The sequence below is a fragment of the Dipteris shenzhenensis genome, chromosome 1 (assembly GCF_047967505.1).
Source record: "Dipteris shenzhenensis isolate YYH24624 ecotype China chromosome 1, Dip_SZ_1.0, whole genome shotgun sequence".
NCBI classification, from domain to species: domain Eukaryota; kingdom Viridiplantae; phylum Streptophyta; class Polypodiopsida; order Gleicheniales; family Dipteridaceae; genus Dipteris; species Dipteris shenzhenensis.
The window spans coordinates 26,515,262-26,536,894 of record NC_141596.1 but is presented as its reverse complement, the minus strand read 5'-3'; the positions used below and the strand labels follow the sequence as shown (position 1 = coordinate 26,536,894).

At 44.1% G+C, this 21,633-nt stretch overlaps 1 protein-coding gene across 1 annotated transcript in view; it reads left to right on the top strand.

Moving 5' to 3' along the window:
• The first annotated feature begins 1,549 nt into the window (after window positions 1-1,549).
• The window catches only part of LOC147905621 (Pentatricopeptide repeat (PPR) superfamily protein), a 61,100-nt gene continuing 41,016 nt past the window's right edge, over window positions 1,550-21,633 (top strand). The window contains exons 1-2 of the mRNA XM_087373635.1: window positions 1,550-2,824; window positions 21,201-21,364. Coding sequence (XP_087229761.1) covers window positions 1,750-2,824; window positions 21,201-21,364 — 1,239 coding nt within the window. The 5' untranslated portion in view covers window positions 1,550-1,749. The remainder of the gene's footprint in view (window positions 2,825-21,200; window positions 21,365-21,633) is intronic.

Sequence of the window (21,633 nt, the reverse complement as noted above, 5' to 3'; positions counted from 1 at the left end):
CTTGGAATGGCATGGGCAATTCTTTAAGGGCTGAAAGTATACATTGGTTGAAGGCCTTTGATCCTCTGTTGGCTTTATAGGAACCTAGATGTTCCTACTTTATTAGTTTCAAATTCATGATGATGGTACCAGCATATCTTTTCCTTTGGCCGTCATAAAATATTTCATTATCACCCTTTGTGGGAAACCATTGCTCACATGCTTCAGCCCTTTCTATTGGTACTTCCACTTGAGCTTCAAGGTAGGCTTGAAGATTGGACTTTTCATTCCCCAGGTTCATCCAGCCCGTCCTTTGAGATTATCTCATACTACTGTATCTTCTCTGTATAAGGTTCTTTTGCCCCCACCTTCGGTTTCTAATAAGGCAAATCAACTCTGGCGCATGAATCGCCTAGTGAAGTGGTGGAGGAAGAGATTGCAACATCTTTGGAGTTCCAAAGTTCCACTTTGACAACAACTCTTTTTGTGGTACATGATGCTAGGGATCTTTCTGTTAGGATAGCTTTTAGCATGCAGACACATTGCTCCTATTGTTTGTCACCGATGTTTGGCTCCACAGGAATATGTGCCTTATCTCCTTTGGAATTGTCCACACAATAGAGACTTTTTGGGTCTTGTTCAATAGTGTTTGAGAACTAGATTTTCTACTGCTACCTTTGGCAAGCATTTCTGGCTTTTTGGGATTCACCCACGCAGATAGGAGTTTGAGTTAGTTTTCTTCTGCATTGTTACTAGCACTATGGACTCTATGGAAAGGTCGTAATCGTAGAGTCTTTGGTGATTCTACTTTTTCCAATTTCCCTTTTGCCAGACACTCAGTTCTTTGTCATTCTTCAAAGAGACACATATTACAAGAAAGAGCCAACCTCCATGACCTCTAGAAAGGGTCTTTTGCTCAATTGTCACTAACACACTAGAGGGATTTAGAAACTTCTTTGGCCTTAGTTGAACATTGTGCTCTACCACCACTTGTGTTGGAGGCAACGAATGTATGGGTAAATTCCCTAAAGAAAACTTGAGTGTCTAAGAGCAAGGTTGAAATTGTTCCTCTTTAGCCCAAGAGCCATCAAGAAACCTTGCCCTTCATGATCTTGTCACACCACCCTTGGGAAAAAATTCTTCAAGGCTTGAAAAGTCATTTATCCTTGCACCCCTTGCCCAATGCCAACATAGCCTCCCCATTTCCCCCCTTGATGAACGATGGCATACACAAATAAATAGGCAACTTGGTGGTGAGTATGTTATAGCATTATATGCAAGCTCTTGATTGTTGCATTTTGTTAGTACCCAAGCCGCCCCTTTAAATCGCACACGGACCACTACCCATGGCAAGATAGGAGTCGAGGATAACCATTTGACATGTGGGGGAACGATTGGAGTGGGACGTTCCGATCTGGGAGCGTGCACGAGTGCTTGAGAGATTCAGAGGAAGACTCAGAGGACATTGTGTGGGGGGGGAAGTCCTTTGGGAGCTTCATTTCCCTATAAGTAATATTTGTGTGTATCCAAATCCTCATGGGGTGCAATGTTATCCACAAAGGAGAAAATCATGATATCTTGTTTCTTCTTCTTCTGCTAAAATCAACTGATAATTCTTCCTCAACTTCCCTCAGGTCGCCCTTCTCGACATTTCAAATCCTCCATTGAAAGGCAGGAATGCTGAACGCCATTCCTTCTTTCGTGTACTGATTCTCCAGTTGAGAATCGTCCTGCCTTGGATTGCAGTTGTGTCGCCGCCAGCTATGTGTGATGGCTTCTGCCATAGCCCGGCCTTTTGCTGAGTCCGTTGGCATAAAGGCTAGCTCAGCCTCGGATGCACGAGTCTTTCCAGGCGGACGGATTGTTCCTCGTTCAAAGATAAATCCATCCTACAATGCATCTTCACGCATTGACAGCCGGTCTGGTTATTCCATTGCCTCCTCGAGGGGATCGAAGAAGGCGGTAAGTTTGTTGTGTCGTAGAAAACGTTCCAAATTTGCTGCCCCGCTGAACTTCAGGGAGCATTTGGGAGCGAACGGACACTTGAATGAAGAAGCGTCAAGGCTTTTTAAGTATGAAGGCAGTCGGGCAAGCTCAAAGTTAATGACACAGATTGAGCACGTACAGTTTTACACTGTGAGATCAATGAGCAAGGAGCGTTTACGCAAGGCACGAGCATTCATCTGTCTTCCAGAACTAAAAAAAAGTGGACCAATGGGGAAGCGGAATTCCCTGCACGAACGCAATCTGCGTTTGGTAAATGGAAGAATGGGGTTAACAGAGGTGGAATTGTCCATTTTTATGGCTGTTGTCGGACATTTGGGCCGATACCTGTCTTTGAGTAGAGGTTTTTGGAGGTTATGCACTCAGGCGGCTCGTAAACGGCAGGTTGATTTCAGCAACACGGTTAAAGACGAAGGAGTGGATGCTACAAGTAGTATTGAGATAACGAAAACAAAAACGGACGTTGCGACAGCTGCAATCGAAGCCACGCTAGATGCGGATGGAGCTACTAATCAGCATTTGGAGGCTACACAAAATGAATCTGGGAAGGACTCGGGGATTAACGGTGGGCAGCGTATTCGAGAGGGATTTTCTGTCTTTAACCCTCAATCTGCTCTCGAGGATGAAGAGATTTTGAGAAAAGCAGCCCTTGCAGATAGTGCGGACGTTGCTATGGCAATTATAACACAAGGATACAATGAACCTGCTGGTATCATAGGCAGCGAAGAGTGTTCCAAACTCATTCAAGCCGCTTTGGCGGAAAGCAACATTGGTTTGGCCTTTTCAATTCTAAGTGCCATGCGCAGCAGCCAAATTCAAAGACGAGTTGAGAGCAACTTAGGTTGGTCTCAGCTTATAGATTGTGTTTTTTGCCATCCCATTTGGCAATGATATATTAATTCTGTGAATTAATTTGAGTAGAACTGGAATCTCCAAACTCTCTCTCTCTCTCTCTCTCTCTCTCTCTAACGCCCACCCTGTCTCATCCCTGTCTCCCCTATCTTGAAAGGCAAATGTGCTTATGGGCCTGTCTTGATCACTTCTATCAGTGTAAGCTTGTGTGACCAGCCGGTTATAAAAAAAGAGCTACTGTAGTACTGCAGTTGTTGCCGCTTCTGATTTCTGCTGATTCATTCTAGCATTTTCCCGACAAGCTCCTTACTCAAAAAGTATGTTTCTTTGAGTTTGTGTTTCTGTGTGTCATATGGTGTCCATTTGCAGCGGCTGTGATTGATGATTGCGAGGACTTTGTTCATTTGCTTGGTTTATTAAAAATTTTATTCATAAGATAGGAAGGTATATGTGAGGAATAGATTTGTTTGGATCTGCTCACGGCTGAGTTGGCCCATTATCTGAGGAGATGTGGTTAAAATAAGTACGTTGTTTGCTGTGCACCTACTTCTAGTACTGCTGACTTTAGAAGGGCTGCCAAAGCATGTAATTTATGCTATGCATGATGTAGATTATGGTTTAAGCTTTCCAACTCATATCTTACGCAGTTGATGAATGGTGCCAGTGTGTTGCATTTGAAAGTAGATGCCGTTAGGATGAACGTGTGAGTAGTCGAAGCCGTATAACAAGACACTATAAAGTGTCGAAGAATGAAATCTTTGCTTGGATTCCTACCCCGAACGCTTCTAGAATTTACTAGTCTCATACCGTAAGTGCCTCTTACAGCATACCCCTTACGCCTCCTACCAATATGGATGTAGAAATGAGCTCACCTAAAACTTTAACCTCATGAGCAAGTTTTTAACCCCCTCACTAAGAAGTACTAGGAGTCCACAAGCCTAGTAGTAAGCCTAGCATTAACAACAGCTAGCACAACCCCAGTAGATAGGAACTATGGTAGTTTCCTCAATGCAGAGGAAAATCAGGGGCATGACAAGGACCGTCTCTATTATTACTGCCTATTACTGCCATGGACAAGGTCACGACAAGTAGTGTTATCCTCATCTAGTATTCACCATGGTGTACTTGTCGCTATCACAATGGCAGTAGAAACACTGCAGAGGGGAGGCTAGTTAGGGCATCCCATTCAGTTGAAGTTATCCGTGTGTTATGCATTAGATTGAGGACACAAACTCATAGTTCTCTCTGATGGTGGTAGTTCATAGGATTTGATAGATAATGCTCTGGTCGCTGAGGTCAATCTTTCCACTATGTAATCTGAGACAGTTGCACAGTTGCATTTGGTACCTCTTTGCCCCAGTTAGAACTCATACAGTAGCCCTTGATGTTGAGCTCTGCAGTAGTGGGATGGCAAAGGAGCGGTCATTTATTGTCACCAGCTTGGGATGAGCATATGTTATACTAGGAACATCATGGCTTTTAGACTATAATGCCCTATTGAATTGGCATGATTGGATCAGTACAGTCAGTGATTTAGGAGGCAAATCCAAGGTTCTTATGATGATTTCCACACTTTTTCAACCAAAGTTAGTAGCTGGTCTTTTCATGACCTAGGATCTGGTTTTTTCCCCTCTGGTAGGGCAATCTTTGATGGCTGCCATGAAATCATAGAACAGGATTCGGTGGCCCAACCTGTTGGTAGCTGCCACCATTGGTCAACCATTTAGATGTCCGTCCTTGCAGAGCAGTCTCCAATTTTCAAGGAGGTTTTTGCAGACCTGAACTCTATTTAAACTTTAGCAGTAGGGGATGTCATGGGCATGCTTCAGCCCATGGACATGCTCCTAGGTCTGACATGGGCCGGAGGCAGCCATAGGGAGCAAGATAGAAAACACAAGAGAGGCTACAATAGCAAGGGACAGGCTATTTCAGCAAATGACACCCTCAGCCATCATTGTATATCCAAGACAAAGAGAAGGGACCAGCGGACCCTTATGTAGACCAGGGCCTTGCTTGGGTGTATCACAAACCAAACATGGGTTTGTAAAACAGCCCAAAATGACCATCAGCCTGGATCCAGACTTCCAAAGTTGGGGGGGGGGGGAGTGGTATGATCAAGTTCTCCCTCTTTGGCTGAACTCCTCATGTGTGTACGAGTTTTCTCCACCCAACCAATTGCACAAACCTCACACCTCTACTGTGTTCCAAATCGCCCAGCTTGAGTGAGAGAATATCACACAAACAAGCACATATTCAATCATAGCGTGTAAGCTTATGCCCCCATGTCCCTAGAAGATCCTTACTAACTTTAGCCACTGGCTAACGTTGAAAACCTCCTCCCATGCATATTCAATTAAACCTCTTTGTTCATTCTAGTTTGCTAACCTCATCTTTGCTCCTAGGCACTTGCCCCTAGGAGCATGGCTAATGAACTAACTCATTTTCTATGTATGGCAGCCTCAGAGCATTCTTGTCGGCGGACCCCAATCATCGAAGACCTCAACAGCTAAATCCTTGACCATTCCTTGTAACATATCAAAACAACCATCTATTTACATTTATATACATTACATTGGTCTCTCTAAGGACTTTTTGTCACTGACCCATTTGAGGTCATGCCACATTCTGATTGGAACATGACATTCCGTTCCTCTTCAAGCATTAGTGTCCTCGATGCTGAAATGTGGGAATCCTCTCCGCATTTGGTAAATAGATTCCCAAGTAGCCTCAAATAGAGGAAGACAATGCCAAGCAATCATTACCGTAGGTATCTTCTGGTTCCAAACAGCAATTTCTCCTCGGTCTAGGATTCTTGTTGGATTGCATGCTCCAATTTTGTCTAGTTTTTGTAACATAACAATTTCATCAATTAGTAAATTAGTCGCTTGCAAATCATTTTAACAAAGACGCATGAAACACTCCATGCACTTTACAACCTTGTGGTAACTGCAACATCACCTATTCTCTTTAGAATTAACCACGGCCCACGATATCAAGGTGATAACCTCATGCATTCTCTAGTAGCTAAGGACTTAGTGTGTGAGGAATCTTGAGAAAGAAATTTTCTCCTGCTTTAAATCCTCTAAAAGATATTTTCTGATTTGCATGTCTTAGCTCTACCCATAGCTTGGCAGATGCTCGATTTTGCCAGTTCCAACATCCTCTGCATATCTGGATTATATGATTTGTGGCACTAGGTACCTTTTGTGAAACCCCCACTGTACTTGGATTAGTGTAACTAGCCTTCGGGATCTCCACAGGGCAGTGAACAGATAACAACCAGCAAATACCCAATTTACAGCCACTTGGAACTTTCCACAACAAACCAAATCAACTTAGAACACAACACCCGAGAGCTCGATCGCCCCTGTCTTGCACTGGACACCAGATTGGCCCTAAACTTAGTGCCCCTTTCAGTATTTCTTTATCTTTTATTCAGAAGGCATTCAAATACAAGAAAGCATCAGCCCACATACATCAAATTGAATAATCTGTTCACAGGCACTTCCGTCCTACTATGCAATTACATACAAGGCATCCTAGTCCAGTGCAACATTCCATAACGGTCCTTCTTTCGAATCTGGTTGAGGGTTCGAACCTGGCAGCTCTAGTACCCACTAGGGGAGTCCTGGCAAGAGAGAAATCAGCCCAATATGCCTTGGTAGCTCTGAAGGGAGTCCTAGCAAGACAGAGGCCAGCAAAACAACCACACCTGGCTGTTGCTGGCAAATAGAAGGCCAGCTGCGCAAAGCAAGAGGATCTGAAGGTTCTGAAGTAGTATGAAAGCTCCCGGAAAGCAATCAATCGATTGGAAACCTCGGGAAACCTTGGGAAAATCAGCAAGCATGGAAAAACGAAATTCCCTGGCAGGGCAAAATCAGCAAAAGCAGCCCTGGAAAGCTTGCTGGAAGAGAATCGGCAAGTCCGAAAGCCTCCGGGAGAAATTCGCCAACCCTGGAAGCACCTGGATGGCTTGGCAGATGAGGAAACCTGAAAGCGGAGTGCTGGAGATCATCGAAACAGCCCAGGTCAAAACTAAAAGCGATTTGCCAAAAGAGCTCTCTAGCAAATTGCGAAATCCCAGAATAGGCTGGGGAGCTCCTGCAGATTGTGAAATTGGCTGGAACAGCCCGTGAACACCTAGAGCAGTGAATTGCCTTGTCTTGAAGCGGGAAACAGCTGGAATCAGTGCACAAACTGGAAACGCATGCCCTAGCAGCACCTAGATGAATTGCGATTTGATAAACCAGCTCCCGCAACAGCTCTGATGAGAATTGGCGATTTCCTGTAGCAGCCTCTAGGAATTGCGATTTTGCTGTCCTAGACCTGGCAAGGCTCCTGGGTGATGGCAGACTTGACAAACTAGCTCCCGGAAGGTGTGTGGATAGATGGGAAGCAATAAAAACGAGATTCTGATCTGAGAGAAAGCTCAACCAGCCCTGACTTAGCCCCCAATCCACTTGAGCCAAGAATAGCTGCCCTTGCTTGCCCTGCAAGTCACTGGATTTTTACCCCTCTCTAACCCTCATATCCTTTGCCTTGGCCCATGGAATTAATTGCACTGAAGTATCCTTTACAGATTTAATCAGTTCGAGGCCAGGTCAGTCCCCATGACAGAGCCCCCTCTTGAAACACAGCAAATGTCCTCATTTGCTGATTCAAAACAGCAAGTACAAAAATCAGAAAAATGAAAATACTGAGTGGCAGACTCTGCCAAGATTACAAGTACCTGTTCAGATATGTGCTTGAAATGTCAGAAATGCATTAGCAGCATAGAAAAATCAGAAATGTGCTTGAAACATCAGAAATGCATAAACAGCATAGAAAAATCAGAAAATATATACAAGGGATGGCTCGGTAGAGCTCGAGATAACCAGCCATTTCAAATATACAAAGAGAAACTGACAGTGATTGGTACACTGATCCAGAAGTCTATCAGTAGATATACCGTTAGCAAGCGGTACCTCGGGTGAGACCGACAGTACCTCTAGATATCCGGACGGTCTGAACCAAGGGAGTGGAGGGCTACCCCCCTCTTGAGCATTAGGCAATGCTCCAGACACTCACTTTGCTGAGCATGAATGAGCCCCAACCAAAGTCGGCTCAAGCTGAAATGTATCTAGGTAGAGCTGCAACAAGTGAGGTGAATCTGTCAGTTCAGTCTCCTCCATCCACTTCGCATCAACATAATTTCTGAATTAAACCAGATAGCGACGGATAACTCTACCTTTTACCTTGCGTTCCTTGTGTGCTAGAATCTGTTCCAGAACCAAAATTTCATCCAATTCTTCAACTCCAGGCTGATCTTTAGGAGGCATATCCTCTGGCACATCTCCCTAAAATGGTTTCAAAAGACTCACATGGAACGCATTGTGAATCTTGGAAGCCTCATCCAAGTTTTCCACAAACTTATCAGCTTCAAAGATTTTATCTTTGGTGTGCAAAATGGGCGGAACTTTCTTGTATCCTTCTACAATCTCGAAAGGAGCCTTTCCTGTAGAAGTCTGAACCGTGTTGTTGTAGGCAAACTCAATGAGTGGCAAGTATTGCTCCCATTTTGCCTTGTGATCCGAAACAATGCACTTCAAGAGATCAAGGACAGTGCCATTGGCCTCTTTAGATTTCCCGTTGTGGATGAAATGAGGATGAGAAATTCAGCGTAGTACCCATATTTTCAAACAAACCTCTCTAAGATAAGCTTGTTATCCGCAGGTCCCTGTTACTAATGATAGATTGTGGCATTCCATGGTATTTAAAAACATGAGACATGAAAAGCTTTGCCATCTGGTCTGCTGAAATTTTCTTCCTCACCAGAATAAAATGAGCGTGTTTACTGAACGTGCAAATAATGGTCCAGATACCATCATGACCTGATGGTGTACGAGGATGATCAAAGATGAAATCCATAGCAATGCTTTGCCACGGTCTATTCGAAATGGGGAGTGGCTATAACAGTCCAGGGGTTTTCTGCTTGTCATAATTCACATTTTGTGTCCTGCATAAGGTGGAATATGACTTTCAGCCATTACCTTGGCCCTCAACTACTATGTGACACTCAAATGGCCATGCATCAACAGAAAACCATCTCGAAGAGCATAATGATCATTCCTCTGTCCCTCAGACAACTGATCATATACCCGTGCAAAGTCATCATCTGAAGCGTATTGCTCTTTCATGGCATCCAATTCATCATGATAGGCAATAGAAACAACAGAAACTTGTGGTTTCTTGGATACCGCATCCGGCATTGGCCTTCTAGAGAGTGCATTTGCAACAACATTCTTGTTCCCAGGAACACGCACAATCTGAAAATGAAACATAGACAGAAAGTTGGCCTCGCGCATATGCTTCTCATATAATTTTCTCTGTGTGAGAAAATACCTCAGCAAAGAATGATCCATCTAAACATAAAAATCAGCACCCACCACATAGTGCTTCCACTGTTTGAGAGCATGAATTACAGCAAGCATCTCCTTGTCATAAATATGAAAATTCATCTTTGTGGGCTGCAACACCCTGCTCTCATAAGCAACGAACCTTCCATCCTGCATAAGAACTCCTGCAATGTTGTTGCCGCATGCATCACACTGGACAACGAAAGGCTTTCTCAAATTTGGCAAGATTAGGATGGGGTCAGAACACAACTTTTCTTTCGGCTCTTCAAAAGCTGCAATTTCTTTGGAAGCCCAACGAAAAGATACTCCCTTCTTTTGCAAAGCATGCAGAGGTGAAGCATTCTCAACAAGGTAACGAATAAAACTCCTATAGTACAAGCACAACCCAAGAAAGCTCCGTACTTCGTGGATGTTCTTGAGTGGTGGCCAATTTTTGATCGCTTCAACCTTCGCCGGATCCATCCCAACTCCATCTAACACTACAGGGATACACTGATTTCGACTGGGCTGGTGACTCGGACAATCGCCGTTCTCATGGCGGCTACATTTTCTCGTTCGGCACCTGTTTCTTGGTTCAGCCGTAAACAAGAAACTGTTGCTGGATCTTCTACTGAGGCTGAATACCGTGCCTTGTATGATTGTACCACAGAGGCCATATATCTCCGGCAGTTTCTGGCAGAGCTACACTTTCCTTGTACTGAACCAACGGTCCTCTACGTCGACAACAAAAGTGCCATCGCTCTCACCGGCAATCCCATTTTCTCCAACCGCACCAAACATGTTGGCGTACACTTTCATTGTACTCGCGAGCAAGTGGAATTGGGTACTATTCGATTGATATATGTTCCAGCTGCCGATAATCATGATGACATTCTTACCAAGCCGGGTAACCGACCTATTCTTGAGCATCTTAGCCCACGGCTTGGGATTGGTGTACCGCCTCCTTCTCCTTAGCAGTATTTTTTTTGTATACTAGTGCTTAAAGGAAGTGAACAAATCCCCTGCGAGGGCACTCCTTAAGCACCTCTCTTTCTGTACTCTATGATTGTACCATCACTACTGGGCATTTAGCGAAGATGAAAACCTACTTTGTAGGCATCTCCATCTAAATGAAAACCCTCTTACCACTTTATTCATTTATTAAAAAAAAAAAAAGGCAGATGAAGAAGATAGATCACCCCTGGAACCATTTTTTGATTACCCTTGGAACCATTCTACCTTGGACATTGAGAGGGGGTGTTAAGCCAGGAATCTCCAAACGCAGAAGCCAGGACCAAACAAGTGGCCAGAAAGGCCAAAAATGGCCAACCATTACTGGCCGACCAGAAGTGGCCGACCAGAATTGGCCGACCAGAACTAGCCGACCTGGAGCTGGCCGACCAGCTGGCCGACCTCTTGGGTCAGGCCTATAAAAGGCAGTAGCCCCCTGGCTACCACATCACTTTTGGAACAGGCTGCTGCACACCTGCGCTCCAGCATCTCTGCCTCCTCTGCCTCTGCTCCTGCATCCTCTCCAGCATCTCTGCCTCCTCTACCTCTGCTCTTGCATCCTCTCCAACTTCTCTGCCTCCTCTGCTTCCACTCCATCATCCTCTCCTGTAGCTGCTCCAGATCAGCATCAACTTACTCCTCTATTGTTGCTGCCCTTCTTTGCAGATCTGTAGCAAACCTTTGCTCTTCTGGCAACAGATCTAGTTCAGTTCCCACTTGTGGAGCTAGTGCAGAGCCGACTTCAGTTGACTGCTCTGGAGGACTGCTGTTCGCTCCCTCCACAGTTTCTTTCGCAGATATCTCTTCTTTTGTATTGAGTTCCTTTGGTGATATATATTTCTTCTTCAGCTATCTTTCGTCTTCAGTGTTTATACACGCCGCTGTCCCACAACCAAAGTAGCTCTCGAGACTCTACCAAATCTTTCTTTTTGAAGTCCTCCTTTCTTTTGAACTCTTTTTTCCTTTTGAATTCTTCTCTATTGCTGCCCTTAAAATCAGTGGTCCCGCCCTGTAGCAAAGCATAAGCTGTATTGGCATTCTCGATCGACTTCGACATATGAGAAACCTTGGACTTAGTATAGAAGTCTCAAATTTCCTTTGGCAATCCACAACAATATTTCTCTACTTGCTCAGACAATGGAACATGACGATAGGAACTAACTAGCAACAGGGCTTCCCAAAATTTCTTGTTATATTTCTCTAAATTACGGCAATTCTCTGCATCCAACTTATGCCAAGCCGTCATGATGTCAACTTTGACCTTGTGAATTTTTCGTCCAAGTTGCGGCATGCAAATTTCACCTTGTGAAGTTTTCGTCCAAGTCGCGGACTGCTGGTATTGTGATAATTCTTTCCATCTTAAATGGTGCATTGCCTTATTAGCTAGATTTAGATTTAGATGCTCGTTGGGGAGAGACTAAAATGAAAACGTTTATAGACTTCACAAGCAGTTGTAGCTTGAATGAAGAGATTTTGGACTACCTTTTGATTAGCCTTCTCCTTTAGTGCTAGCCTTTGTCATGGCTGAGTCTGCCCTTCACCTCCGGAGTGCCGCCAGAAACTCAGTACGAAGACTTTGTATAAATGGATGCTCAAGTATGTGTGGGTGTGTGGATTTGTATGTGTGAGAGCATATTTTTATACCATGGTCTACACTCACTGTTGGGCGCTGATGACGTCAGTGGGGATGCCATAGTAGCTAGTCCTTGCTATGCATGATGGAGTTTATGGTTTTCAACCTTGTGAGTGACTATCATGAGATTGAAACTGCACTATGTTGTGTTTTTAGAGGATGAGTTTGGGAATGTTCCTGGATTCATCTAGGTATATGCTTCTGCCGTATTAGCGGACATGCAAATTTCACCTTGTGAAGTTTTCGTCCAAGTTGCGGCTTGCTGGTATTGTGATAATTCTTTCTATCGTAAATGGTGCATTGCCCTATCAGCTAGATTTAGATTTAGATGCTCATTGGGGAGAGACTAAAATGAAAACGTTTATAGACTTCACAAGCAGTTGTAGCTTGAATGAAGAGATTTTGGACTACCTTTTGATTAGCCTTCTCCTTTAGTGCTAGCCTTCGTCATGGGTGAGTCTGCCCTTCACCTCCGGAGTGCCGACAGAAACTCAGTACGAAGACTTTGTATAAATGGATGCTCAAGTATGTGTGGGTGTGTGGATTTGTATGTGTGAGAGCATATTTTTATACTATGCTCTACACCCAGTATTGGGCGCTGATGACGTTAGTGGGGATGTCATAGTAGCTAGTCCCTGCTATGCATGATGGAGTTTATGGTTTTCAACCTTGTGAGTGACTATCATGAGATTGAAACTGCACTATGTTGTGTTTTTAGAGGATGAGTTTGGGAATGTTCCTGGATTCATCTAGGTATATGTGGTGGTCAACCACGCAGCTGAAAAGACCACCCATGTGGTGGGTGCTCTCCCTTGCAAAAGAAGATTTGTCCACCATTGCAAAGCGTTTCCCTTCAAGAAAATGGTGGCTTTTCGAATTTTGGACGATTCGGTAAAGTTCCCACCTGATTATGCTCCATCAAACTACTGAATAAAGGTGAGAGATTTCAACCAATCTTGGCTCCCATTAAAAGTGTCAAATTTCACACTGAACCATCCTCTTTATACTCTTTCTGCTTTCCCTTGGGTGTGAGATTATCATAGGCAGGTGGCTGTAAATACGGAGGCTGCATCATGTTGCCAAGATTTGTGACACCCTGTCCACTATCACAATGGGATTGACCATTCCTAGTCCCATTATGTTCATTCTAGGCATTCCCGAAAAATTCCCCATCATACCGGGCATAGCATTCTGCTTCCCTGGCTGCATCGCAATGTTTCTATACATCATGTTGGGCATCATAGTTGGCATACCTCCGAACATCTGTCCCTGATAGCCTTGCATGCCAGGCTGAAATCCATAAGGGAAATTTCCAGGCATCCCCATGCCTTGCTTAGGCTGTCCGACCATCGTCTGAAACACTGAACCTCATCCGAATTAACCTGTGGGCATAGAAGATGGAGGAAAAATCTGATGTCCCGAATCGTAAGATGGAAAGCTCTGGGGATTTCCACCCATACCTAATGCAGGAGGCATTATGCCAGCTTACGGAGGCTTCTTCTTCTTCTTCTTCTTCTTCTTAGGCTTCAAAGGTGCATTCACCAATTCTGCAGAGCGTGGATCCTGCATCAACTGTGCAAAAGTCTGAGCGGTTCCCTGCAACTGTGCTCTGAACTGTTCATCCGCATTTGGCTCCTCAACCTCTTCATCTTCATGACGAGAACCCTTAGTGGCATGTTCCGAACAGGGTGTTCATCATCTTCCTCCCACCATTCAGTATAATCCAAAGACTGCGATTTCTCCTCAGCATCCGTGCTATGTGCCATGGCTGAAAAATTCTCTTGGCTGCAAATTTATTACAACAACCAGTTTCGTTGTCTTGACCCAAACAGAACCACGGGCTCACCCTCTTGAAGAAGATGGCGATGTCCCGGCAACAGAACCACTGTAACTGGCCTTCGGGATCTCCAAAGGATAGTGAATAGATAACAACCAGCAAATACTTAATTTACAGCCTCTTAGAACTTCCCACAGCAACCCAAATCAACTTAGAACACAACACCCGCGAGCTAGATCGCCCTTGTCTTGCACTAGACAGAAGATTGGCCCTAAACTTAGTGCCCCTTTCGGTATTTCTTCATCTTTTATTTAGAAGGCAATCAAATACAAGAAAGCACCGCAGTGCATTAGCCCACAGACAGGCAACTGAATAATCCATTGACAGGCGCTTCCGTCCTGCTATGCAATCATAGAAAAGGCATCCCAGTCCAGTGTAACATTCCACAGCAGCCCTTCTTCTGAATCTAGCTGAGGGTTCTAACTTGGCAGCTCTGATATCCATTGGAGGAGTCTTGGCAGGAGACAAATCAGCCCAATCTGCCTTGGTAGATCTAAATACCCGTTAAGGGGGTCCTAGCAAGACAGAGGCCAGCAAAACAACCACACTTGGCTGTTCCTGGCAAACAGAAAGGCTAGCTGCGCAAAGAAAAAGGATCTAAAGCAGTAGGAAAGCTCCCGGAAAGCAATCAACCGATTTGAAAGCTTGGGAAGCCTTGGGAAAATCAGCAAGCATGGAAAAATGAAATTCCTTGGCACCTTAGCAGGGCAAAATCAGCAAAAGCAGCCCTGGAAAACCTGCTGGAAGAGAATCGGCAAGTCCGGAAGCCTCCTAGAGAAATTCACCAACCGTGGAAGCACTTAGATGGCCCGGTAGATGAGGAAACTTGAAAGCGGAGTGCTTGAGATCACCGGAACAGCCCAGGTCAAAACTAAAAGTGATTTGCTAGAAGAGCTCTCTGGCAAATTGCAAATTCCAGAATAGGCTGGGGAGTTCCTGGAGGTTGCGAAATTGGCTGGAACAGTCCGTGAAAAGCCAGAGCAGTGTCTGGAAGCGGAAAACAGCCTGAATCAGTGCACAAACTAGAAACGCATGCCCTGGCAGCACCCAGATGAATTGTGATTTGATAAACCAGCTCGCGGAACCGCTTTGATGAATTGCGATTTCCTGTAGCAGCCTCTAGGAAGTGCGATTTTGCTGTCCTAGACTTGGTAGATCTCTCCCGAAAGGTGCGTGGATAGGTGGGAAGCAAGAAATATGAGATTGTGATATGAGAGAAAGCTCAGCCAGCCCTGACTTAGCCCCCAATCCACTTGAGCCAATAATAGTTGCCCTTGCTTGCCGTGCAAGTCACTGGACTTTTAACCCTCAGATCCTTGGCCTTGGCCCATGGAATTAATTGCACTGAAATGTCCTTTACATATGTAATCAGTAGCCACCGTGAATTCCTAAAACTAGAAATTCATGTCCCCGTGAAAATTAGCAAGTCTAAATCCATAATTGGACTCATTCCTACGGACGAGTGCTTTCTATCATCATAGACAAATTCTAGTAATTTCAACCACTTGTTCCAAGAACCTTGCCTTAATCCAAAGTTTGGTTGACGCTTTCCATCTGACCATCCATTTCAAGATGATCCCTATTACTAATTCGTAACTTAGTCCTACCTGTGCGAAATACAGCTATTCAAGACTAACTAGTAAAACTCATATCCCTGTCTGGTACCATGGATTTCGGTAATCCATGTTGTCAGAACACTTTATTTTATTTTATTTTATTGCAAAGAAAGGAACCTTCTATTAATGCTTGAAAGATTTCATACAAAACAGCAGCCCCGAAGGTGCTGAGTATGAAAAAAACCCATAAAAGGCTGAAAGAAAAACCGGCCTGTTCTAGAGAAACCAAGTTCACTGCCTAGGGAATCTCTGGTACTAGGGCTAACAACGAAGTTGGGGGACTATACAACTAGCGAATCCCTCGTGGAGTGAAGATGCAGAAGACTCCTGCAGGCCAAGCCTTGCAGAAACGAGCACGCCGCTCAATAGTCGCTCTAGAGCCTAGAGTCCCACGTTTCCAGGTGGAGCGTAAGGTGGAGCGTAGAGTATAGATGATATCCTGCCAGATGGCGACCATGGTAGGTTGGAACCTGATGCTTACCCATCACGAGACTGCAACAAGCCACCCAAATGTTCCACGCAGTGATACTGGCTACTACCTCCCAAACGTTGTGCTGTGGAGGAGAAAGGGGAGCTAGGCTATCAGGAGGGACTGCCTCATGAAGCTCTATCCTCCGAATGCTCTGACCCTGTATCCGGTAGGCTGGGGAGATGTCATCGATCTGGAACAAAACACTTTATTTAGATACAAATCTGCACTTGTGGGGCAGTTATTGACTCGGTTATGGACTCTCTGGTCGGAATAAAGTTAGCCATCACATGATAGAATCATATTCTCCTTGTGTCTGTGGCAGATCAACTATAAAATCCATGGAAATGCTCTCCCATCTACCTGATGGCATTTCCAATGGTTGTAAAAGGCCACGTGCCTTCCCCTATTCTGCCTTACTAACCTAGCACGAAAAAGATTGTGTGACATATTCATGAATATGCTTTTTCATTTTTTGCCAAAAGAAATCACGCTTTACGAGCTGAAGTATCTTTTCAACATGTAGATGTTCCGCACATGGTCTATCATGGCATTGATGAATGATCTTTTGGCGGAGATCATTCTGATTACCGTGCCATTTCTTTTCAGCATAACATCATCTATGATATACCTTGCACATGTATGGCCTTCCCTAGGTGCCAGGTCATCTATAACCCCAAGTTTAATCATAATGAGCATGTAGACATACTTGTCCTCTTTTACTTCATTCACTAGAACACTTTCTAATACTGAGAAACTCGTAGGATGCATAATGCGCTATAACGCATCAGTAATTTATTATCCTTCCCTCTTCAGTACCAAATTTCCATATGAAATTCCCACGTGAGTTTTGCCCACCTCGCTTGGTGGTCACTCAAATCAAGGTGTACAAAAATATTTTAGAGTGTCATGGTTGACATTGACATAAAGATCTGCACCATACAAATAATGTCTCCATGCTTTCAAAGCATAGGTCACGGCATACAACTCTTGTTCATGAGTTAGCTAAATTTTTTGAGAAGGTGAAAGCTTCTTGCTTTCAAGCCCGGGCTTCCATGGGGATGTTTTTATTTTCATCCTATTGTGGTACTTGGTTGTGAAATACTGCCAATTACTCTAGCCTTCTTGGCTTGATTATTGGCTCCAGGCACTATCCCTTTTCTCACAAATTTCCTTTGGAGAGTTAGATTCGTTAGGAACTCGTTCTGAGCTCTAGGGCGTGCAAAACCACTTGGTTTGATCCTCATAGTTTAATGCAATTGCTATTGCTATATAATATTTGACTTGGACGAATTGTGGTAATGGATCAATGATTTTCATTACAATTTCTTAGAATTTATCAGTATATCTAATAAGTTCCTCTGTCTGACATACCGGTTGTCATCCCATGCTCTTGGAGCTTCGTCGGCAATAGAAACTGTTTTCTAAACTTGAGTTTAAATTTTTTCCAAGTGACTAGAGACACATTATCTTTCTACTACTTCATCCACCACCTATCTAGAGCTTTTGTAAGCATGTGCATGTCCTCTCGGAGCATCATTATATTGTTATGAAATTCACATATGGCAAACTCCTCGTCCCACTCGTGAAGCCATGCTTCAATGAAGTCCAAATTTCTATCAACCATTCTACCCACAAGCCTATAATTGGCTATGGCATGCTGTTTGGCTTTTTCTCTTTCCATTATATGGGCACTGGAGTCTGATTCTATGATGCCTTTCACTTCTTCTTCCCTTGAGGGTCTACCAATAAAGGATTGAATGGCTTTTCATAATTCTTCTTGCCCTCTCTTAGCATGATGTTGTTGTCCCATTAACTGCCATTAACTGCTATAAGGCTTCCTCTAAATTCTCAATTCTAGGATTTAATGAACTAGTTCATGTGCCATGGGGTGATACCTATTGTATTGGGTGGACACCCTATGCTATGGGGTTCACACAAGACATATTGTCATCTACCTCTATTTCTAAGTGGTTTTCTCTTTCCATATCCAATTTGAGTTTGACCTTGCCTTGTGTTGGTTTGTTTGGTTGGGTTATTAAAAAAAAACTCTACTAAACCCAAAAATTGATCTTTTTTCCCTATGCTAGGGAAGTCACAGCAAACTCTGAAAGTTGAAAATACCCCAATTCACGAGCGACGACTAAAACTAGTGCCTTTTACCTATACTAGGGGAATATTTGCAATCCAAATAACTACAAAAACTGTAACTTACGAACCAAAGGAATTCCAAAATTCTAACCAAAACTGAATTCAAAAGGAATAAAAGGCTTCCTATGCAGGCTGCAGCCTTAGTGACCTTTTCTCTTTCGTTCTCTTTCCTAAAACTCTTTATGTATATCTATTGATGCTTTTCAAGCGTTGCCTTCAAAACTCGCAATAACTAGAACTTAAAACTGCTTACAACATAAAGCCGATTGAGACATGGAAACAACTCCTTGATTCAATCTGCAATTCGAGGTTCAGTTTGAAAACGTATCAGCTATCTCCTGAGCGGAGCAAGACAAATGCAAGGTGCTCAGGTCAGGTTGTTGTAGCAATTGATGCACACCTCCATCGGTCTATTGAAGCGACGCATCTCAAGGATGAATGCTAGCCACAAGGGTGACGTAGTTACTGAGTGAGTGGTACAATTGATTGAGCCGAGGTGTATGATGACCACCAACTCTGTTGACGGGCAACTCGGTGAGTGACTTAGGCATGGTTGATCGCAACAGTTATGAAGGTCTATGATTTGAGGTTGACGGTGACTGTAAAGTTAGCTACAGTTTGGGCGACACTATTGATGATCATGAGGCGATCTTCGTCAAGTAAATGCAAAAGAGAACCATTGTTGTGAATGACCACATGGACTTGAGATTTCCAGCAGAGTTCACTTGCTCTGCTTTATGCTGCACCACGATGATACAAGCCCCCTTGTGTTCCACTTAGTTTGCACCCTATCTTCTTTTCACACTGACGTGCTACAAACGTCTGCCCCTACTCCAAATACTACGATCAACACACCAATCTAGATGATTCTTTTATGCACATCTTTTTCTTACTTGTCGTCACAAGATGGTCAACTCAGAAATGCAGTCCATTCTCCATCAGCAGGATCTTCTGCTCAATAGCATTCATTTATCCACGCTTCCTATGCTCTAATACCAAAATGTTACAATCAAGATCACTTTCTCTGCTTGAACTACTTACCTGTGTCGGAGTTACTTTATCCACCCAACCAATTGCACAAACTTCACACCTCTGCTGCGTTCCCAATGGCCCGGCTTGGGTGATTCAATCACACAAATGGATGCACTTTCAAATCGAGTGTGTAAGCTTATGCTCCCATGTCCCTAGAAACCTTGCTAAATTTGGCCATTGGCTAACGTTAAAACCCCTTCCCATGCATATTCAATAAAACCCCGTTGGTCATTTTTAATCACGAACCTCATCTTTGCCCCTAGGCACTTGCCCCAAGCAGCATGGCTAAGGAATTAACCCATTTATTGTGCATGGGAGCCTTGGAGCCTCCTATCATCTTGGACTCCGATCATTGAAGACCTCAACAACTAAATCCTTGACCAATCCTTATAACACTTCAAAAATATATACATTACCATTGGTCTCTTAACGATTTCTTGTCATTGACCTATCCGAGGTCATGTTACGTTCTGACTGAAATGCTATAGGGGGAGAGTTGCAGCCTATACAAGGCCCCCCTTTCTCCATTTAGTGCAGTAGACTGTCCGCCAGTCTTCATCCTCTTCCTCTAAAATCAATTGTCCACTTGAGGATGGGGATAGGGAGTAAAACAATCTCACACAGTTAAAGGTTATCAAGGAGCATTTGATAGCAATTGGTCACAAGAGTGGACATGACTGAGTTGCCCATGCTCGTTTTTCAAGAGTTTCGTAGGGTTTGTCACAACATTACAGCTGGAGACTACTTCAAGCCTCTTTCTTTTAAAGAGATGGGCCTTTGGTGTTGCAGGGGGGAGGCTGTAGAGAAAGATGTATGGTTGAGGTGAAGATAAGGCCTTCTTTGCAAGATGAAAAGGCAATCGCGAGCCCGATTAGGGTAAGCCTAAGGGTGGCAAGGATTCAATGGGTTAGAAATTAGGTGACTATGGAGATTAAGAAAGAGAAAAGAAACACTCCTACTGTGACGAGCTTAGATAAGGAAGCGCCTAGTCAAAGCCATCGGTAACATTGGAGAAGAAGGTGCTATCTAATGCTTGTTAAGTGGTCGTTGCCTGTGTGTCACATATACGGTGCTGCATGTCTTGTGTTACTGAATTTTGACCTTTCTGGTGTTGCTGCTGTAGCTACGGCTAGTGCTGTTATTGGATGAGATGAAGAATGAGGGCTGGCAGCTCTCTTTTCATGGTTGCACCTTTCGTTTGTGAAGCCTACCTGGCAGTATGTGTTGGAATTTGTGTGGTCACCTCCCCATTTGTGAGTCCGCAGATGAGGAGAGCAAAGGTGAGGTGTACCAGTGTGTGTTGGAAGACATGTGAGCATTGATCTGGAATGCCACATGGTCAGATCTAACATGGAACAAAGGGCTGCCACATGGCAGCATATAGATAACAGTCACGTGGCTGGCAGGGACTTTCTGGAGCAGATCTGTGCAGGATTCACAGTGTGGCGGGTGAATTCAGCAGTACGGACAGGAGGTGCCTGTGTGTGGTTATTTACGGAATGATGCAGCAGGCTGTATGGCACTGTGGGCAGAGGATCCAGGGCCTGGACAGGACCAGAACAGAGGCGGGTTGCAGAGGACCTGCAGGCGGCTGTTTGCCAGAGGATATGGACAAGTTCGGGGCAAGAATAGACCCCAACAGGGGCTGTGTATGGCCTGGGTCATTGGCTGTGTGCCATGTGGCCAGGCGGGACCAGCAGGCCAGCAAAGGCTGGCCAGAACCAGCCCAACAGGGTCGGCCCCACAGATTAGTGGGGCAGCCAGTCTGGCCAGGCAGAATTGGAGGGCGTCCAGCCCTATAAAAGGGAGCACTCTTGGCCTCATTGCTCATCCATTGGAGTACCAGTTCTGGGAGCAGATTGGAGCTGCAGGAAGCTTGCCTGAAGGACCAGTTCAGGATCAAGGGAGGTGCATGTTTTTTTACACATGTGGCAGTAATTAATGCTGTGATAAAGATTTTGAAGTACATATTGGCTCTATTTTTTGATATTTTAAAAGCTTTCAAAGGATGAGTTTGGCACGTTCCTCGACTCATCTGGATATATTTTGAAAGCTTTCAGCTTTAACAAAGTTGTGGATCTGTGGTTGGTTTTTTTTCTTTCCTTATTTATATATTGGCATGTGTGTGTATATTGTTGAAAAATATATTCCTCTCATTACATACATGAGTGCAATTTATGCTATGATAAGCATTTGTGCCATTGGCCTTGATCTCTTTATGATGATTGCTTTGTTTTGATAGGAAATAGTGTTGGGGATGATTTAATGGTGGGTTGGAGATGGGCTCCACCAGATGTGAAGACCTACATTGCTCTAGTAAGGGGACTATCTGCATCCTTGCGAGTTACAGATGCCATACGAACAGTTGGCGATGTTAAACGCCGTGGCATTCCTACTGGTGATGAGGTAATGGGTGTAACCTCTCTTTTGGTTGCCCTTTGGGCTCATTGCATTAGAGATAGAGTTCGAAATAGAAATGAAAGTAGTCGATCATAAAATGAAGCATGCTTTAGAAACAAAACTCCTAGTTAAGCGGTGAAGAAGTGACTACAAGGGTACGAAAAAAAGGCTGAGTTTTTCAAAGGCTGAGTTTCGAGAACCATTGTGTGAAACTTGTTTTGTAGGTTTCAAACAGAAACATTTCGTAATTTTCATAGGAGTTTCACCTGGAAATG